Below are 20,378 nucleotides of genomic sequence, written 5' to 3'. Positions count from 1 at the left end.
CCTTCCAGACCTCTCCCGGACAAACACAGGCGTAGTCGGTAAGGTATTAGTGTGGATACTTTATTTGAAACGGCCTCCCCAGTGCATAAAAAGATGGTTGCAAAGACATAAAACTGAGATCCGCGCTACACAGCCTGTATGTTACAACACACACCCTTCATATCCGGCTCGCCGTCTCTTATATCCCGTAACCCCTCCCCCTTGGCGTCACCACCAATTCTTTATTCTGACTTTAATCCCCGTCTCCCTCCCCCAGAATTTCTTTTTCATTATACACTCACAAAACATATACATTGATACAGGCTCTCAACTATTTCCCGGAAGTCTACCCGACTTCATATACACATTAACGGCCCACGGAATGAGGCCATTCTCATGACGGTCCAGACACACGTGAACTCATTATTTAAACCCCACACCCCCATACCATCGGCTTGCGTCACCCTGCACGATTGGCGATCCCCCGCACGTCTCCCCGACCGACGCCCTTAACAAGTAAGTGGGAACCAAAATCTAGCCACCCCCGATGCGGCTCACAACTTGCTCCTCACCCCTTTTATTCCTCTACTCGGTCGTCAGAAAGATACGCCGCCCCGGGTGCCAAATCAAACTAATGGTGGCGATCTAATGGTGGCGGTGCCATACTCAGCGGACTCTGCCTTGAGACGGGTCACTCCGTCACAGATACAAATGCACCAATGCCTCCACAGCATGTGTGTGTGACTGACACACACACACACACACACACAGCCTCTCCTTGTCGCCTGGTCAGTCTAATGCCACTGCTCTGTGGCTCTGTGTGCCAATTGGCAGCTGCAGCAGTCTGGGCGCTTGTCTGAACACAAGCTTGAGGCAGGATTTCATTGGACGTAAGGGAAGACTGGGCAGCTTGTGGTCAACAGTGAATGGCTCTGCATACGAAATGTAGCTTTCATCCACTTCTCTGGCAACAATATGAGTTTCTCATTTGCCAGTGCTTGAACAACAGGGAGTCTGCAACGCTGGAACTCTTTTCGATTTCAGCTTAAGATACTCTGAAAAATATGATGAACTACTCAATGTTATTTCTTCCCCACAGTAAAAATCTATGTACGAACGCTTAAAAATGTTTTTTTGGGCTCAGGAGCACTTCTTAGCATTAAAAGGACTGCTGTTTAGTGACGGGAGCATAGTGACGGGCACATTACAATACAGTGGTATCACCACATGTTGCCTGTGACAGTGATGGATCGGTTAATGCATATTCTGCATTATAATTTGCATGAGGAAATTCACCGATGAGGCATTGGATTACCTGTTTAACTGAAGAGAAAAACAAAAATGTACAGACTTAAAAAAATGGGATGTTTCTGCTAAAGAAAACTTATGAACAAAATAATAACAAAAGAAAGCTAAATTAGCTGAAGTGTTAAGGTAGAAATGTCACCTTTAAACATTCACATGGCATATAGCAGGAACTCCATGTATGCAGGAATGTAGATGATCAAGATGACCTGCTGAAGCTCAAACTGAGCATCAGAATGAGGAGGAAAGCTGATTTAAGTGATTTTGAAAGCGGCATGATTCTGGTGCCTGTTGGGCTCATATGAATTTTCCAGAAACTACTGGCATTTTCCCACACAGCCATCTCTAGGGTATGTACACAATTGATCAAAAGAGAAAATATCTGGGCGAAAATGCCCTCATTGATGTCAGAGTTCAGAGGAGAGTGGACAGACTGCTTCAGGCTGATGGGAAGGCAACGGTACCTCAAATAAGCATTCATAACAACCACTGTGTGTAGGTATGCATTTCAGAAGGCACAAAACTCTGAACCAGGGTATACAGCTGCAGAAGACCACACTGTGTGCCACTACTGTCAGCTACGCAGGCCGAGGCTACTATTCAGACTGGCTCACCAAAACTGGAAAACAGAAGACTGGAAACACGTTGCCTGGTCTGACGAATCTCAAGCATTGATCTATCTTGCCCTGTATCAATGGTTTCAAGCTTGTGGTGGTGTAATAGTGTGAGGGACGTTTACTTTGTACACTTTGGGCCCCTTAGGGCCAAGTGAGCATCATTTGAGCACCATAGCATACCTGAATATACATCCATCCCACAGTGTACCCATCTTCTGATGGATGCTTCCAGCACAATAATGTCACAAAGCTCAAATCACGTCAAACCGGTTTGCTGAATATGACAGTGAGGTCACTGTACTCAGATGACCTCCACAGTCACGAGATCTCAATCCAACAGAGCACATCTGGGATGTGGTGGAACTGGAGATGTGCATCATGTCGTGCAGCATCTGTCAGTATGGACCTAAATCTCTGAGGAATGTTTCCAGCACCTTGTTGGCTCTATTTTACAAAGATTTAAGGAAGCTGCTACTGCAAGCTGTACCTAATGAAATAGACAGTGACGGTACATCCACATATATATATACGCACAGACAAACAGAGGTGGTAACCTACAACATAGATGAAGGAACTGTGATCAAACTGTAGTGTAGTATTGCTGGTTTGTAATCACGACCGCGGCCAGATCTGAATCCTAACGAGCAAAACATCACTGTATCATCAGCCAAATAAAGTTTTACTTTTGACTGACACAGCAATTATTTGGCCTGTCTAAGACTGTAAACGATGGGCTAAACAAACTGAAAATGTAATTTACCAGGATTGTGGGAGGTGATGACATCAGCTAGCTGATGTTCTGGGACTGGATCCTGCTTGGTGTTGTCTTCTTCCTGGAGTTTATCCACCATGGCGATTACACAGTTGAGACACTTGGCCACATTTGCCCACAGCCTGTCCTGAAAGAGCCAAATGCACAATCAGCAGTCAGATCAGTTGCGCTGATTACATCTGTGTCTTACTCACACTGTCTACCTTTGAGACTGTGAGGCAGTTATTTTTTTTGCACAGTCCAAACTCCGAAAAGCCAAAAGGTCAAAAGGAAATGTCTGAAAGGATATTCTGAGATTACTTTTAAAGCGTTTCCATCGTTTCAAGCTTTCTCTTTCTTCTCCTGAGCTCCTGCAGGTAACTGATGTATTGAGACTTTTTCTCTGTGGATGTGTGTGCTGAAGGGGGGTGGGGGAATACATATTTTGGATATTTTCTTCTTAAAAATATGGGTTGAACACGTTATAATGGCGGGAGATAATTAGGCATTGGTGTGGAGAAATCACGATGAACTCCTGCTGTCAGTGTGGCAGATGCTGTCCTCACACACAAAGAATACTAACAGCCATAGACACGTCCATGAAAAGAAGCGAGATGGCTTAAATTCACTGACAAGTAGGGTTGCCAACCGTCCCTTAAAAAACGGAATCGTCCCGTATTTAGAAACAAAAGTACACGTCCCGTATTGAGCTAATAAGGGACGCACTTTGTCCCGTAATACAGTGAGAATCAAAAGTGGTCTATAAATGTTAATGGAATTAACGCTTTGTTGGAAAACATAATTCCCAGCCCCTCTCCTGCTTTGTGACCAATGAGCTGACAGCACACTTATGACAATTCAGATTACCGCTCATCTCATTGGTCGAGGAAAGGTCGCTTACGGAGAAAATACCGGAAGACAACAGATGACCACAACAAGAAGCATGGCCAACAGGGAAACAAACGCCGACACTGCGGTGCAAGTCTCGGACGACAGTACACCTAAAGCTGGGCAGACACTGTGCGATTTTTTTCAGTCACGTTATTCAGCTCCTGCTCAAACTGCACGATTGACTCGCAGGGGTTAGAAGTTGGTAGGTCACGATGCAGGTCTCACACTATACCGCCCGATGCTCTGATGCGACCTGAGTGCTCACACTGTGCCTCCATAACATGAAGGTTATAACAGAAAATCTGTCGCTCGCTCTGTCTTTCACTCACACAGACACACCACCACCATCAACTTTGCTAAATTGCTAATGAAAAACATTGATCAGGCAGCTGTGAATGAGCAGCAGTGTAAATCCAACTATTTTCACGGTTGTTGTGGTCGTGATAATTTTGTGATGCCACATCGAAAAGGCTCGGATGAGCTTTCCAAAGTTCTACAAGTTGTGCCTCCATCGCTTGTGTCCAGATCACACGCTGCACAGCTGTGCTGCGCCGTCTTTTTCACCGACGTTTACGTGTTTGCGCGTGAGCAGTGTGAGCGGCTCACGAGCGATTGATGATCGGGAGCTGCTCGAGGTGTTAATCGCTTCTCGTTACCCCACGTATACTACACGACGCACGATGAAGGCCAAAATCGGGCCGATCACCAAATCGGTCGCACGACTCAAAAATCGTCTCAAAATGGGCCAAAAATCGCACAGTGTGAGCCCAGCATTAGAGCAGCAATGTTTGTTCGCTCAGAGAAAGAAAAAAAGGCTGCAAAAGTACAGGGAGGAATGGGAAAAGGGAAACACCTGGCTGGAAAAGGTCACCATAACACATATAAAGCGCACTGCACTGTGTGCCGGCGCACTTTTTCCATAGGCATGCTTCTAATGGTGGGCACATGAAGAACATGAGGGGCGTGAAAGCTCGGGGAACCCTTAACCAATTTTTTGTCCGCCAGGCCATGGCAGAAGCAGATATGGTATGTAAACACTGGTTTGTTTTTTAAACCCTCTGGTTAAGGTTAAAATGGGCATGTGCAGTGAATATCAGCGCTATGTGGCCAGAAGTGTGATAATATAATTTATTTTGTGTAATAAACAACTGCAAGGATAGATGATTACAAATAGATGACTAATACATAAAAGTAATACATAGATGAATAATGATGATGAGTTATGATGCGTAATCATGGGAACAAGTGGGTTTACAAACAGGAGCAGCTGATTAGCATTAGAAAAGCTGAAATAATACCTCAGCTGAAGCCAACTGTACTAAATGCACTAAATGTGCACTGTTACAAGAATATTTTTTGTTCTATTGCTTTCTATTAATTTATATAATTTTAAGTTAAGCAGGACAGAGTTCTTTTAAAGAAAGATTTACTTTTATTCTCAAAAGTTAAGCATGACAGGCTTCTGTTTAAGAAAGAGACCTGTTTTACTGTGTTAATGTTGTCATTTTGAGCTAAAAATAAATGGCCAAATGATCATTTGTTTCCCATATGGTCATATCACAAAGAATATGCATCTGCTTAAATCAAATTCAAGTCAAATGGTTAAAAAATAATTTCACACACACAAAAAAGAGCTAAAAAATTCACCACACTGGGAAGGGTGAAGACAACTAGGTTGCCCGGCCCTGGCCACGAGGTGTCCCTTATTTATTTTTCAGGGAGTTGGCAACCCTACTGACAAGGATACCGCGTAATTATCTTCCGCAGTCAGTTTGTCATGATGAAATATTTAAACCCCCTTTGAGAAAAGAATCCACTTAAAAGACTAATGTTTGGTATGCAATCTAATTTTGTGAGTAATTATTTGCCATAGCAGATCTCTAATACAGTAATAGTTTTCGGCTTCCCCCTGTGTGCGCTCTACTGTAAGAAGCACCAGGGAAAACATCAGTTTGTCAAAACACACCGGTTTAAAATAAAATGATAACTCAATCACAATTTTTAAATGTTTCTAAATGACTTAGAAAAGGAGTCGGGCATACCCATTCCTCCTCATCGTACTCTTTATGGTGGGGTATGGTGTCTTGGTGCTTCAGTGACAAAGGCTCTCCTCCAGCAGTTGTTTGGGTTCCTTCCACATTATTACACACCACTGTGGTCTCAGTGACCGACGTCGGTGGACTGTGGCCTGGAAGTCCCTGAATCGGGTTCTGATTCTGGTCATTGGTCTGGTTTGTGTGGCCTTGGTGTTGGCTCTGCGCCCGAGTCGACTTCTGGTTCTTGGAAACGTAGCCTGGCTGCGCTGCATGCAGTGCTAGGAGTGCACTCTTGACCAATTCATCCTTAAGAGTGTGAACAAATTGTTCTGTCTGCAGGAAAGAAAAGAGAGACAGATAGGAGGGAAAAAAAGATAGACACTGAAAGTTACTGTTGGATAGGACAACAAATACAAATTTAAGTGCTGAAAAAGCAAAAGTGACAGAGTAAGTGAGCGGGATATAGAGAGACTGTCACGCTGCCGAGGGAGAACGGGTCGAAGAAAACACTGGTGGAGGCGAACTTGGAAGCAAGTAACTATTTTACAGAGGAAGTGAAAAGAAATAAGCAAAATGAACCCTCTCCTTCACCATAAAGGAGGTGCTCTCCATTACTGCAGCGCAGTCAGTAAGCCAAAAGAAAAGAAAAAAAGAAAAGAAACAAAGAACAAACAATTCAATTACTCCTCCTCCAGCCTGCTGCTCCGTGGAGCACACCTCCTTTGATCTTAAATTCACCAGCTACTGTAAGTTGATGATGATCCCGGTACCAAGGAGTCTTATGCCCGCCGCCGCCGCTGCGTAAAAAATGATAAGGGCTCTCGAGAGTAATTGAGTTACCACTGCAATAAGCAATTCTATTACCACAGGAAATGCAGTCGAACAAAACACATAAGCCAAGCCCTCCATGAAAAGAAACCTACGAGGTCATTACATACATATATTTTCCACACAAACAGCCCTTTCCTGCTCCTATACCTCTCTTCCGTTGACTGAATAGTGAGATTATTGAAAGTGACAGGAATTATGGAGACTGCTTCGTCAGCAAGAAGGTAGGTAACTATTTAAAAACGTCCTGTCCCAGAAACAGAACTGACAAAAGCTGCGTGTGGATGAAGTGTTTCTGAACTTTCCTCAGCTCGTGACCCATTTAAAATACGGTAGTGCCAGCTTGTTGATTTGTTAAGGCGAACATCTATTATTCATTGCAGATAACATCAACGTGATCAATATGGGGACACACTGGCCATAATCAGATCACAACAGCCAAAATTTAGGGCCTTCTGATGGATATCCGGGGCCAAGACTTCCTGTTCTGTGCGGCGGTCATTAATCGTGAATGCAGACAGATTCTAAAAAGTGAATTAAAAACTTAAATGGTTGTCGGATGATAGCTGGTGCTTCCAAGATTGCACTTTGGCAAATGTGTTCTCTCCTTTGCTCCTTAATAGATACTGTCTACCTGCAAGTAAAGCCTCTTTAAATGTGATCAAACCTGGATGACAATGCAACACCACAAAGGTCATTTGCAGTGCCAACAATCTTTATTCCTTGGCAACAGATTCTTCATAATAATATACATTTATAAAGATAATATAATGCAAGTAAAAGGCATTCTCATTTTTTGCTTTTATTCCTCCGCGGGTGATTTTAAGCTACTTTTTTTGTCACTTATATTTTACCATGCAATCAAACCCCCGTGAGTTTAAAGTCATCACACTTCACCAGTTATCTTTCTCCTTGTCCTTCTTAAGCCAATCAGTAACAACATCATGTACAGGGAGATGCAACCAAGGCCAAAATGATTCTGTTTTTTGGGAGTCAACTAACATGTTAATAGCCACTAATTAGTTAATTCACATTCTCTCAAACTTTTAGAGTCACTCTTCTAATGATCTTTGGTATAATAAAGTATACATAAATAATAATCATTAATAATACAGTTGTTCTGTTGATTTTTCAATACTCATCAATATGAATGAGCAGAAAAAAAAGAAGAAAAAAAACATCCATCTTAACTTGTATCAGAGGTTTCGGTCACAGGGGACAGCAACACTACTCACAGAAGAGTCTGTAATGATTATGACGATGAGATTCATTTTTTTTAAACTGGTTTGACATTGAGCATCTCTACCAATCACCCAATTATAGTAGAGTACAACCTGTTAGTTTAACTCTACTACCATCACAGGGGGAGCTTATGATTCATCTCCTATCCCTATTTATCATTGGGTTTGACCATCAAAGTATGCTGTTGGATGTTGGATCCATGGATTTCATTTGGTCCTGACTGCCACAACATTCCCAGGAATTTGTGTCTCTTCCTTGAAACAGGGATCTTTCACACACTACTCAAATGTGTTAACTATACTATGTAGCCACTATTGTGTGCAACTGTTCTTCTTCTTTTGGCTGCTCCCTTTAGGTATCGCCAAAGCAGATCATATGCCTTGGTGTCACCCTATCCGTAACACCCTCCTCTATCACACCAACCCTCTACATGTCCTCCTTCACTACATCCACAAATCCTGTCTGTGGCACTTCCACCTTCAACATTTGTCCAATGTGTCCACATTCCTTTGCCGCTCCAATGTATTCAATTCTAATCCTGTCCCCGATAATCAAGGAACCCAACGAAAGTCTTGAAATCTTCAACTCTGCCGCCTCCAGGTCACCATTTGGTGAACGTTTAGGGCAGAGAAGCCAAACAACAGCTAGACACAAAACACCACTGTATTTAATTCAAACTCTTAGGGTGGCAGTAGTTCAGGAGGTAGAGCCGGTCATCTACAACTTGGAAGATTAGTGGTTCGATCCCTGTCTGCCAAAGTATCCTGGGGCAAGAGACTGAACCCCAAGTTGCTCTATGATGTGTTCATTGAAGCATGAATGTTAGGTGTAGAAGAAATTGCTTGTATGAATGGGTGAGTGAGGGATGCTGTACAAAGTGTTTTGAGTAGGAAAGTGCTATAAAAGAACATTTATATATATATATTATTTTCCCAATTCAAATGCCTTGTATGAATCCAAATGACTTATGAATATACTATACATGAGTCCGTTTGGACATTTATGATTTTTTTTGTCAGACTAACAAGAATCATTTTTTATTAAATTTAAAAAATAAAAACAAATATATTCATTCATAGGTTGGGACATAAGCATATGAAGTCTTATAAGATATTTTCAAAACACTTTTCTATATGAGAAGAAAAAAAGAGCCACATTTGACTAAGTATTGGAAACAATAAGGAGTAACTGGGCAATCAAAATGTAAATTTATATTCAAACTAAACTCTGCTTATCTGACCTCTGTGTTAATTCACAATCTATGCCACCCCATATTATTCATTTCTTGAGATTACAGAGGAAAGCTGCGTATTGTAAAACAATCTAGGTCATATTTGCACTTCATAACCATGAGGTCAGAGAACTCATTTTTTATTCGACTGTGCCAGTGCTCAAACAGTAACTCCCTCTGATGGTGAAATGATATTCTTATAAATCCAATGCATTTTTTTCAGGATGAATGTGAAGGGATTAGATTAAAAGGAAGCATATCAATCAACCGGGTAATCACTGAATTGTGTTAAAATTAAACTCAGCTTGTACCCACTAAGATTAGGATCTTCAGTGAAGTGCAGTCCAAATGTTAATGATGCACTCTACTGTAAGATCCATATAGATATGTTTTCAAAGTAAAATATCACCAGCAGATCCCTACTGGGCAAAGGAGGAATGCACTGCAGCTTTAACCAAAGCAACTTTGCTCCCCCACATTCAAAACCTATTCCTTAGTGCAACTCTTCAACACCTACCCATTTTAAAGGATCTGAAATGCTCGAAATCCCTCAGGGAGACATTCTGTTTTCTTCAAAATATCTGCTGATGTGATCTTCACTGAGCAGGAGTGCAAGTCTGAAAATGTTAGGTTTGATCTAAAGAAGAAGAACTGTGGGAATCTGTTCACCCCGAATGGTTTCAAATGGTTTCACCCTGAAGGATGAGCACAGTTTGGTTGTGATAAAAATAGAAATGTTTCAGTTTATGCAACTTCACTTTAAATGTGGAAAGAGGCTGAATGAATAGAGCTGGTCAGATTCCAGCAACACTGGGCTGTGAGGACATTTACCCCTGCATTCATGACCTCCACACACAGCATCATCTGACATAATCATGCATAGACGAGCAAACCTGCCGGTCTTTCCAGGTAACCGTTAAAGTGCGGACATATAACTTGCCCAAGGACACAGCTGGAGGAAGGGGGGACGTGTTGCAATTGCCTTTTCACTATAATTATCATCAGAGTGAAATTATTATTGTCACCATCATCAACAGAATCATTACCACGTATAGAAAAGCAACAGCACATTGGCCATGTTCAAAACTAATCAGAAAGTGTGTGGCAAAAAGCACTGGAGTAAAATGTTGCACTGGGCCTGGACACAGGTGGTTAGAACTATGAAGGAAAAGTCATAGGCAGTGCTTCGGTGTAAAACCTTTTCTATGGCAGTGTCATTTTTCCCACATTCCTTTAAAGTGCAACACATGCTCTGTATTCAAGAAACTTTATACTCACAGGAGAAATAGTATATTTTGTCTAATGGACAGAAAATACATTTAATTTTCTTGAAAACAAGAGGATGTTGCCTGTAACAGGGCTGCAAGTAATGATTAGTTTTTATTGTCAAATGATTATGCCATTTATTTTGTTGCAAGATTTGCAGTATTGTTATGAGTGTGATAGTTGAACATGTTGCAATTTAAAAATGAGGCTACTGCTGCTAACGAACCAGGGTAAACAAAACAACGCTATACTGACAAAAGTAGTGGATCACAACTCTAAATCTCTGAATTTAGGTGTTTGCCACAGGTGCATAAAACCAAGCAACCAACCATATAGTCTGCCTTTACAAACACTTGTGAAACAATGGGTCATTCTAAAGATCTCACAAAATTTGAGTGAGGTAATGTAGAAGGATGCCAACATTGCAACAAGTCAGCTTGTGAAATTTCTTCACTCCTAGATATTCTACAGTCGATTGTAAATGGTTTTACTACAAAGTGGAAGGGTTTAGGAAGCACAGCAACTCACCCACAAAGTGGCAGACGACCAAAGTTACAGATCACCGAGCGTTGAAACTCGGAGTGGGTAAAAGTCACCAACGCTCTGCTGACTCAGTAACTGCAGAGGTCCACATTTTCTCTGCCATTAACTCAGCACAAACTATGTGCTGGGTGCTTCATTGCTGTCCACGGCTGAAGAGTTTGCTTTTACATTTTTTTTATTTTATTGGATTTTCTTTTTTTTTTTTAGCTTTTAAGCCTTTATTGATATGGGACAGTAGAGAGAAGACAGGGAAGCTAGAATAGAAACCAGCGTGAAACACATGATAAATAGTCTTGGAGAGGGTTCAAACCTGCAACAGCTGTATGGGTTGTCTACTCAACGAGGTGAGCTATACCAGCACCCTTCAGGCAACTTTTTAACCACAACAAACATTTATTTCATAGGGCTGTGATTATATAAAACTTTCAGGTCTAAATAATTTCATAAAAATATTATTACAATCTCTACTTTTAAACTGTAACACACCATATTTTTCTTTAGCATCTAAGACAATCCCACAGTGCTAATCCATGCAAAGTGTCTGTTTTATCCATAATCTTATCCAGTGTGATTTTGCATTGGTAGCACTTTGTGGTACTAGCTAGCTAGCTGTGACTTCTTCTAAATGTCACATTTATCATCAATACTGTGAACCCTCTTTACTTCATAAGAGATAAAGGAAAAATTTTAGTACTGCTTTAACTGTAGTCAAACAGCAGATAGAAAGCTACCTCATAAAATCAGGCTAATTTTCTTCCTCATCTCCAGTCTATACGCTAATCTAATCTAAAATAATCTAAGATAAGCTAAGTCAAGCTAAGTAAAGAATATGTAGTTTCATACATTATATATGGACATGACAGATGTATTCATCATCTCATGTGGTCAAAAAAGATTATAAACCTTTTCCCAGTAATGTCAAATCATTCCTTTGAGACTTTTGAAAAAAATAAACAAATAAACAAAACAAAATGAGTCGACTTGCTTGTGCAGGTGTCAGCGTGTGAAATACTCATATATTGCGTTATCTTCATGATTAAAATGCTTGGGATTTTAAGAGAGTCATGCCACATCAGCTTTTAAACACAGAGGCACATTCTCATCCTCCTGTCACCCTCAGAATCACTCACGTACATGAACAAACACAGCTTGAGATTTTAATCAGAGGACAGCACTGCTTGTGCTGACCAGGCCAGGCGTTTACTTGGCCAATGTGTGCATGTCTAATCAAGGATGAGAGGAAGTGGTGACAGAGCGAATGTACCAATTAAGCAGGCTGATTGGGCTCTATTCCACTGTGGCAAAAACAATCTCTCCCACAACAGATTGCAATCTGACAGCACCAGATGTAATTCATTAATTATACTGATAAAAACGCCTCAACTCCATAAACCTCCATGCTGCTATTCACTTTTGTTAGTTTGCCGTTTTTATGATGACTTATGGATCTATTCCTGGGGTTGTCTGTTTAGTATATGCATGTCTCTGTGTGTATGTGTGCTTAATGGTTTCAAAGCAACTGCAGTTTTTAAAGTTATTTTTCTGAATATTGCAGCTTTTGTTTGTGGTGAGCCAACTACCAGTCAGAGATTATCAAAGCTGGTGCAAAGTAACTCTTTGGTGTTTTAACTCCTGTTGGAGGGCAGCCATTTAATTTGGGTTTTCATCAACTTATCACCACATTTAAAGATTAATATATAGGGCTCTCGTTTCTGAGGTAAAAATCATTTGGCACGACATACCTATGCTTTGTGTACTGCAGCAACTTGATGTAAAGAGGAATAAAGAGATAGGTGAGATGGAAGTGATTGCAAATGAAAGGCTTAAGTGCTGCCTCACCTTGTCAGAAAGGTGCTTGAGTGCATCCCTCAGTCCAGGGGAAGAGTGCTCATGGGCAGCCTGAAGGAGCTGGTCCACTAACCTCGTGATGAGGGGCTGGAGGAGGCTCATGATGTTGAGTACCTCCTGAGCTTTGGCTGTGTGCTCTGGGGAGTAGTAGATACACTGGTAGGCAGTGCTGAAGCTGTGACAGAGGAAAAAGAGAGAGAAAAAAAAACATCAGACTGCAGTGCCTGGCCCTGAACTGGGAATAGTTATAGCAGGTTGGAGAGGTTTGAAAGAGCCCCAGTTCAGATAAGAATAAAACTCCACTCCACACGAGTTTATCACATTGAGAATATAGCTGCTCTGGACAGAAGCTCATGTGAGAACTGTTTTGACCTGTGATGTTGATTCTCTTAGTGACCACTTAACATAGCATTTACCATAACTAGTGCTAGTAGGTAGTGCTAGTAAGGAAACGTCCAGCACTGATATCAAACAAGGTACAAGGACCTGCTGTATCCATGAAAAATATTTTTGAACCAGTAACCAGCTGCAATGTGAATTACATGTAAAGGAGCTTTCAGCTGTTCCCTTGTATCCCAAGGCGTCATCACAGCAGATGGATCTGTTTGATTTTGTCTCGGAAACCCTTCCTGATTTAACCCTCCCTTGGGCGTGTCCTCTCCTAGAATTCAACCAGGGATCGTAAGGTGAAAGTGTTAACTCCCACACCACAGAGCCTCTGATTTAGAGCACCAGTATCATCAGTGGCTTTCATTCAAAAAAGCAGTTTTCACTTAACTCCAAACTATTTCAGAGGAACAGGTTGAGATAGCGTGCATTGTTGCCCTTTCTCACATGGTAGCTCACACAGGAATATGGTTTGGTGGGATACACGTCTGGACAGACTGCGTTGGAGGCAGTAAACCTGACATCCACCTACTCGCTTTGAATCCACTGGAGAAATACCTGGGTTATTGTAACATTCAATATTAGGGACTAACAGGAAAAATATACGGTCCAACTGGCTTCAATGCTGCAGTGCATGCTGAAGAAGGCTGTTGTTGAAACAAAATTCCCTGCATCGGGAGCAGCGCTGGGCTGTTCAAATCAGGTAGTTCAAGGGTGACCTAAAGTAAGTAGTGATATCTAATTACACTGACACTTTGTTAGGTGTCTTTTTGGCACCTTGCACCACAAGTGTTAGCTCCTGACGACATCAGTAAAATTAAATACATTGGCTATTCCTATTGTACAACAACTCCACTAAAGCTTAACAGTAATCCCTTCACATCTGATCAGAAGTACATTATTCAGGGGGATCATCATCTCTATGTTGAGGTTAAATAATAAACAATTAACTGTGTTGACTATAAACATATTGTCTCGGCACACTCATTTTCCCGAGCACATTTCAGTACGTGTTGCTACTATGCAAGTGTCAGAGGGAACACTTTCCAGGTACTTAGCCTGAACTGTCAAATTGGACCTGTAGTCCAATGTCAACCCATTTTCCCTTTATGAATAATGAATTCTCTTTTCATTTCCAGGGAGCTATTTAATCGCAGACAAAAACACCTTTTGTCAGTTCTAGATTCGGGGCAAATCACTCCAATCAAACATTCTCCTCGGGTAAAGTTCCAGTGACTTTCAATGAGTTTCTGCTGACTTCCTGCCATCAAATGTAGCGTGGAGCGAGGCATTCATTTGCAACCCTCCGAGACAATTTCGAGTGCAAACCTCTATGTAGGCCAGACCCCAGAGCCACATCCTAAGGCATAATTGACATAAGAAAGAGAGTGAAAAGAAAAGACGGAGATGAAGGGAGGGGTGCACACAAAGAGGGCAAAATATAATACAAAATTCTCTGTAGCGCTCTTAATAATTTGCAGAGAGAGAAAGAAAGTGGGTCTTTAGATGTTGCCCTGTGTGAAACTCTGTTACCTGATGTATCAATAAATGTGAAAAGCTGAAGGCCTTAAGAAATTAGCCGTAGTAGATACCAGCTACCAACTATGTGTGACTGGCTAACTTTAAACTCTTGGCCTTGTCATTACAGCTAATGAGCCCCCTGGAGGACTACCACCCACAAGCTTAAAGCTAATCAAAGCAATCACTAAGTGAGATGGAGACACAGGGAAAACTGTGTGAAGTACTACACCACACAGAACCCCAACATTACTACTTACTCACTTCTATTATCCCCACTTCCACAACCATACCACCAAACGCTATGATATGCACCACACAGAATTCTTAAAGTGAATAATCTACTGCAACAAAGTAAAGTCTGTAATACCTTTTCATCCCCTGTGAGCTTACATCTGTCTTAGTACATTATGCAGAACTAAAGAGAAACCAAAAAGAAAATCCTTCAGGACTGCAACAACAAAGACACTTCAGAAAAGAGGCAAAGGAGAAAGTTGTAGGAAGAGGACAACTGCTTCAGCAACTCAGATTCAATAACAGCCCTGTTGACTCATAAGAACAAATCCAATCCCATTAGGGAGCCTTTGCAGGCAATAATGAATGTTGGGACCCGCCACCTGATGCTAGAGGACAGAATTGATCCCCTCTAAGGCCGGCTAAGGCGAGGAACTTTAATTGCCTCATCAGCATGGCTGTCAGTTCAAGCAGGTCTACCAAGATAGCAAATGGTGCAAAGGTAAAACAGCATAAATCTGTGAATGCAAATCTGTGAAACTTAATGAGTGGGCAAAAGGGCAGCACAGGAGGATGTGTCATTTCAAGCCCTGGGTGCGTTTTCCACCTTTGATGTAATTTTGGAGTGTTGTGTTCCAGGTGTTTTAAACATGATCCCAAGAAAGCAAAAGGATGACAGAAATGCACAGTGTATGCACAGTGTAACCCGATACTACCGAACTCATAAAATCCTCCCTCTGACCAAAACCTTCTGTTTGACTTAAATTGGTTCCAATAAAAACTTTTTAATGTTTTCTACCTTTGTTGCCATTTTATCAGAGTGTTTTGAATGCCTGATCTATTATGTCTGCGAGACTTGCATTGCAACATCATATCTAATCCTCACAAAAGAAGTGAGAAATTAATTGGGAAAGAAAATAAAAGATTCGATGCTACTAATAAGAGAATTATTAGTGCCACTAATATTTTTACATCGAGTATTGCTTTTGTGTACAATTGCTCCAAACAGTATGAGAAGAGAATGTTAATGTGTTCATTAAAATTCACAACATGAATGAGTCATTTGTCCAGCGACTATCCCAACTGTAAAGACTGTATGCATTTCATGAATATTTATGTGTATGACTACAGACCTCAGAGACTCATTAGTTTACATTTCCATACATACAGTAATGCATGAAGCATTTCAAGTGAACTGGTTTTCTTTTTTCCCCCTCAAAGGGACAAACTGAGACTTTTCGATAAACTGAGTGGGAGTTTTGCTGTTGTTATGTTTTTAATAATATGCATGTGTCATACAATTTCAACGCATCACTGAAATTCATGATTGCATGTTATGCTAAACCAGTGGTTCCCAAACTTTTTTTGCTAGCCCCCTTTTGTATTACGTTTGTGCCACGTTATTGTTTACATGAGATGGATTGCAGATTCTGTCTCTATCTTATTTTGTTTTCTATTTTGTCTCTATCTGCAGGTTTTACACGCTTACATATATACACGCAGTTACTGTCCCTCCATTTAGAAAGGCAGAGGCGTCACGGTGTGATTATTTTAGGTGTAGTTGTTTTTTTTTCCTGTGTAATAATATTCAACATTGCTATCAATAAATTTTTCAAAAAAATGCCTCTCTGTGCAAAATGGGTTTAAAAAACTAAACAGCTGTGGGATCCTGTTTGTCCGTGATTTGAACCGGGGGAACAAATCGTGGCAGGATCAGCCTGATATTATTTGTATCCCGCTGTAACTTTACTGTACAAAGAGCTAACATCTCCAAAATGTCAGGAGTAGTTAGTCATTACAACAAGTGTTTGTGAACTAAAAATCAAGAATGTGGGATACTGTTTGTCCGTGATTTGAAGAGCCCAGCGCTGCTCCCGACGAAGGGAAAACCAATTAAGCAGGGGAGACCTACCTTGGCACTTGTGCAGGTGAAACCAAAGGGAAAACACGCTTCACCATATTTTCTAGTCTTTGGCTTAGAATGAAGTTGGTTTGGAAACATATTCAGCGATGCTTCATCTCCTGCTTTGTGTTTGTGGAGGCGCCGTGCTAGCAGTGTCCAAGCCTTGCTTTTTCTTTTTCCCCCCCCCTTCATACTGCGCCCCCCCTGCAACGGCTCTGCGCCCCCCCCCCCCCCCCCCCAGGTGGCGGGCTCCACACTTTGGGAAAGTCTGCGCTAAACCAACAAATGCAGTCCTGTAGACCTGTCATTTTCCATTAAGAACCACTTATTGTACCCCAAAACTGTAGTATCTGAATTTGAAGTTGTACTATACTCCATACTGGGACTCATTATATTTGTTAATAGTAGCAATCATGCACACATCAAAACACAGCCCCCTCCTGACTATGATCCATCGAGAATTTGATATTTTTTTATATTAAATATTGGAAACATTTATCTCACAAACTCTCTTTGTTCACGTGCTGCTTATTTATTTTTGGCCTATTTTATCAAAGAAAGTTAAAAATCTTAGATGCAGTTGTACAAAAAAAAATTCTCCAGCATTTGATTTATATATATATATATATATATATATATATATATATATATATATATATATATATATTATTCATGACAGCCTTTGACCTTCATTTATTAACTCTCTACACTATGCGAGACTTCAGTTACATGCGTCAGAGTTGCCGTGCTTTCTGGTTTATGCAGTGCACTGTAAAGCAGAGTCTGTGGCCTGGAGGATGGAAGAAGCGCACTTGTCTGCAAACTGTCACGAAGCAGTTGTAAAATTTGAAAAAGTGGGACGCAACCCAGAAGCAAGAATGTTAAACTTGAAAGTAAAAGCTGCGTCTCAATGCTGCCATCATTTTTCAAAAGGCGCAACTTTAACTTTTATTTCCGGTTCTGGTTTCTATGACACTTTGCACACTTGTGCTATTGCTGGAGAAGTAGCTAGCAAGAGGAGACAAGCTGACATGCTCCATGCTAACCTCTCTATGTTTATGTGACTAGAGCCTGACCAATCGATTTCATCTACAATCAACATCCAGCAACCACTCACTAACTGATGTGGGGATACTTATTTTCTCTAAAGATAGGTGGTTGCCAGATGGTTGTGGATGTCTCTGGACACAAGCTTAACTCTGCTTCACTAGGGTCTTCTTCTTCTTCTTCTTCTTAAATATGTACAGGGTCAGTATTTTAAGGGATGAAAGTTACTCAGTCAACAGAGCATTGGTGTGTGCATTATAATAAGGTTAGATTGATGCTTTAACATTACAATCCTGGTATTACTCATACTTTATATCCCCAGCATTGTCATTTATTTGAAAGTTACAGTGTAAACATTATTTTTAATGCTGTGGCTTATTATCTAGAAAAATTTAAATGTTTACTCAGTATGGAAATTTGGTCTGATTAAAACAAGCTTTTCTCTGTTTTCAACATGAGGAAGTCTTCATCAAGAGAACTTAAACTGCATACTGATTTGGATGTCATATTAAACAAAACTGGGATCAGTTATGGAGTCAAATAATTATCTTCCTGTTTTATAGTGCTCTATCTTGTATCTCATTTTGTATTGTGCAGTGTGTCTTGTTGCATTGCACTGCTGTGTTCTCTGCTTTTAATGTGTATTTTTGGGTTTGCTTTGTGCTGACTCTTACACAGTTTGCTGTTAAGTTTTCATAATTTTCATAATGGAAATGCTGTGGTCTGTGGCGTCAACACAATGAAATGAAAATGTCGGAAACAACAATTTGATTCATCTGACTATTGAGGTACGTCTGCATCGGACAATATTTGCACTCACATGTCTCCTTCTACTGTGAATATTGGTTTCCTTTCAGGTAAGGCTCCTTTACAGACAGCACTGTGGCAAGAGAAATGTTTTCAGAAAGAACTGCTGCCAGACTTTAACACACTCACTGATAATGTATGATAATGGATTCCTTTTAATCCCACCTCTCACCACTCTCGGTGCGCCCTGCACCAGTCATTAAAATACCGAAGGTGTGCTGCCACTCCCACAATAAGCACGGCACACTTGAGTGCGCTTTACACCTGCACATTGATTCATTCATAAAATTATCACCATTCTTAGGATTCACTTTTCATAGACAAGCAGCATCTCGCTCATCCAGATGCTCAGACACAAATGGCACACCACTTTTTTTCCCCTAACTTTAGTTCAGGAGGAAATTCCAAGCCTGACAAGATGCTTCTAAAACTCTTTGTTTGTCCATGGTGAACTTCTTTGGTTTTCCCATCTGATCAATAGGAATTGGTTATGACAGTAATGAGAAAGAGAAAACCACTGGGCCCAGCGGCATAATTAAGCAAGCACCTCCAACGGATGGCTAATTAATAGTGTAGAGGAAATTAATGAAGAGCTAACCCTAACCTGCTGACAGCCAGCAGGAGTAAAACTTAGCTACGTCAGCACAGAGCTCTGGAGCACTTCAGGTGACTGCCAAAGCCTCCTCTGTCATTTAGACAGCATGCTCTAATCACGGTCCTTAAACCAGGCCACTGCCTCACGGCCCAGTAAAAATATGCAGTTTTCTGTAGCTACATGCTAGAAGATCTGATCTCAAATGAGATTCTTTAAAGCGCCAATCTCCCATCTGTTGTTGAATCCTCCACTGGGCACTGATCTCAGAGCGGTTCTCAGAATAACAGCCAAAACTTTACTTAATGATTCAGACACTTTCAGACCCTGATCTGTGACCAGAGAAGCCTCAAGGCTTCTGCCAGCATCCTTCACCATCATCCACACAACCTGGAGCGGGCTGACTCCAGAACAGGCAAAGAACTAACAAGCTGCTGCCCATCAGCATGGAGTCCCAGCCACTGCCAATGTCCTGTCCCTCAACCACACACAGTAATTCAGGGAGGAAGTTATTTTGTTGGACAACATGCTGCTAGTCACATTAAATCTGAACATCAGCCCCGTGAGACTCTATTAAGGCTGTGCGAGTTTCACCCACTCTCTGTGTCCCTGAAATGTGTCACTCGGCAGTTCTGCTTGACCGGGAGGCCTCGCGAAATGACAGTGCTTCCTTCCCCTCTCAGTTACGGTGGACAGAATTCAGAGACACATACTGGGAGAACCTCTGCTGTATAAAGTCTGCACCAACTAACTAAAGCTGACCTAACAAAAGTTCCAGCTACACGTTTATGTTGCAACTCCTTCTTTCAGTAAAATGCAGCCACACTGTCTCCCTCAGTCTAGACAGGGCAAAAAAAAAAAAAAACAGGGGACAATGTTTGGATTCTGAATCTGTCTCCAAAAAATGCAGAGAAAAATGCATCATTATTCAGATTAGATGAATAATTGGTAATGTAAAATCCAAAACCAGTGTCTACAGGGTTCAATTAAAAACGGATGATAACCCAGTGACTTTTAAAACAGACATTTAAATGGGACTGCACGCATTAATGAAAGATAAATGCTTTTGCTCTGTGTGTACATGTGCAAAATTCCTTGAGGAATACTAAGTGTAGCTATTGATTAAACTCTTTCCTGGCCCATCCTGAGAGACAAACTACATTGCGTACTCTGACCAATGCCAAGTTTGGCGAGTGCAGGTTTTTAATGGATCTGGAAAGAGCCCCCCCGTCTCTCTCTTCTAGTGTCCAGGGAACAAAGACAAATAGCTCTTTTATTGCCCTCCTGGTAACACCTCTGTGCTCAGGTTTTCCTTTTTTCCTTTCTCAATCCTTTTCCATCTTCTCTTTGATG

The 20,378-nt window shown here is 41.2% G+C and overlaps 1 protein-coding gene across 7 annotated transcripts in view; it reads right to left on the bottom strand.

Annotated features, from left to right (window-relative positions):
* inpp4b (inositol polyphosphate-4-phosphatase type II B) overlaps positions 1–20,378 on the bottom strand; it is a 190,901-nt gene that overhangs the window by 21,021 nt on the left and 149,502 nt on the right. For all 7 annotated transcript variants that reach the window (XM_085409653.1, XM_085409654.1, XM_085409655.1 and 4 more), the window contains 3 exons: positions 12,529–12,712; positions 5,586–5,912; positions 2,662–2,800 (listed from right to left, as the gene is read on the bottom strand). In XM_085409653.1, the coding sequence (XP_085265779.1) occupies positions 2,662–2,800; positions 5,586–5,912; positions 12,529–12,712 (650 nt within the window). The remainder of the gene's footprint in view (positions 1–2,661; positions 2,801–5,585; positions 5,913–12,528; positions 12,713–20,378) is intronic.

Source organism: Rhamphochromis longiceps, linkage group LG6, assembly GCF_057381845.1.
Source record: "Rhamphochromis longiceps isolate RC_006_pf linkage group LG6, R_longiceps_female_GT1.1, whole genome shotgun sequence".
Taxonomy (NCBI): Eukaryota; Metazoa; Chordata; class Actinopteri; order Cichliformes; family Cichlidae; genus Rhamphochromis; species Rhamphochromis longiceps.
Note: the sequence above shows the minus strand (reverse complement) of the source record. Positions and strands in the feature narration are given on the sequence as shown.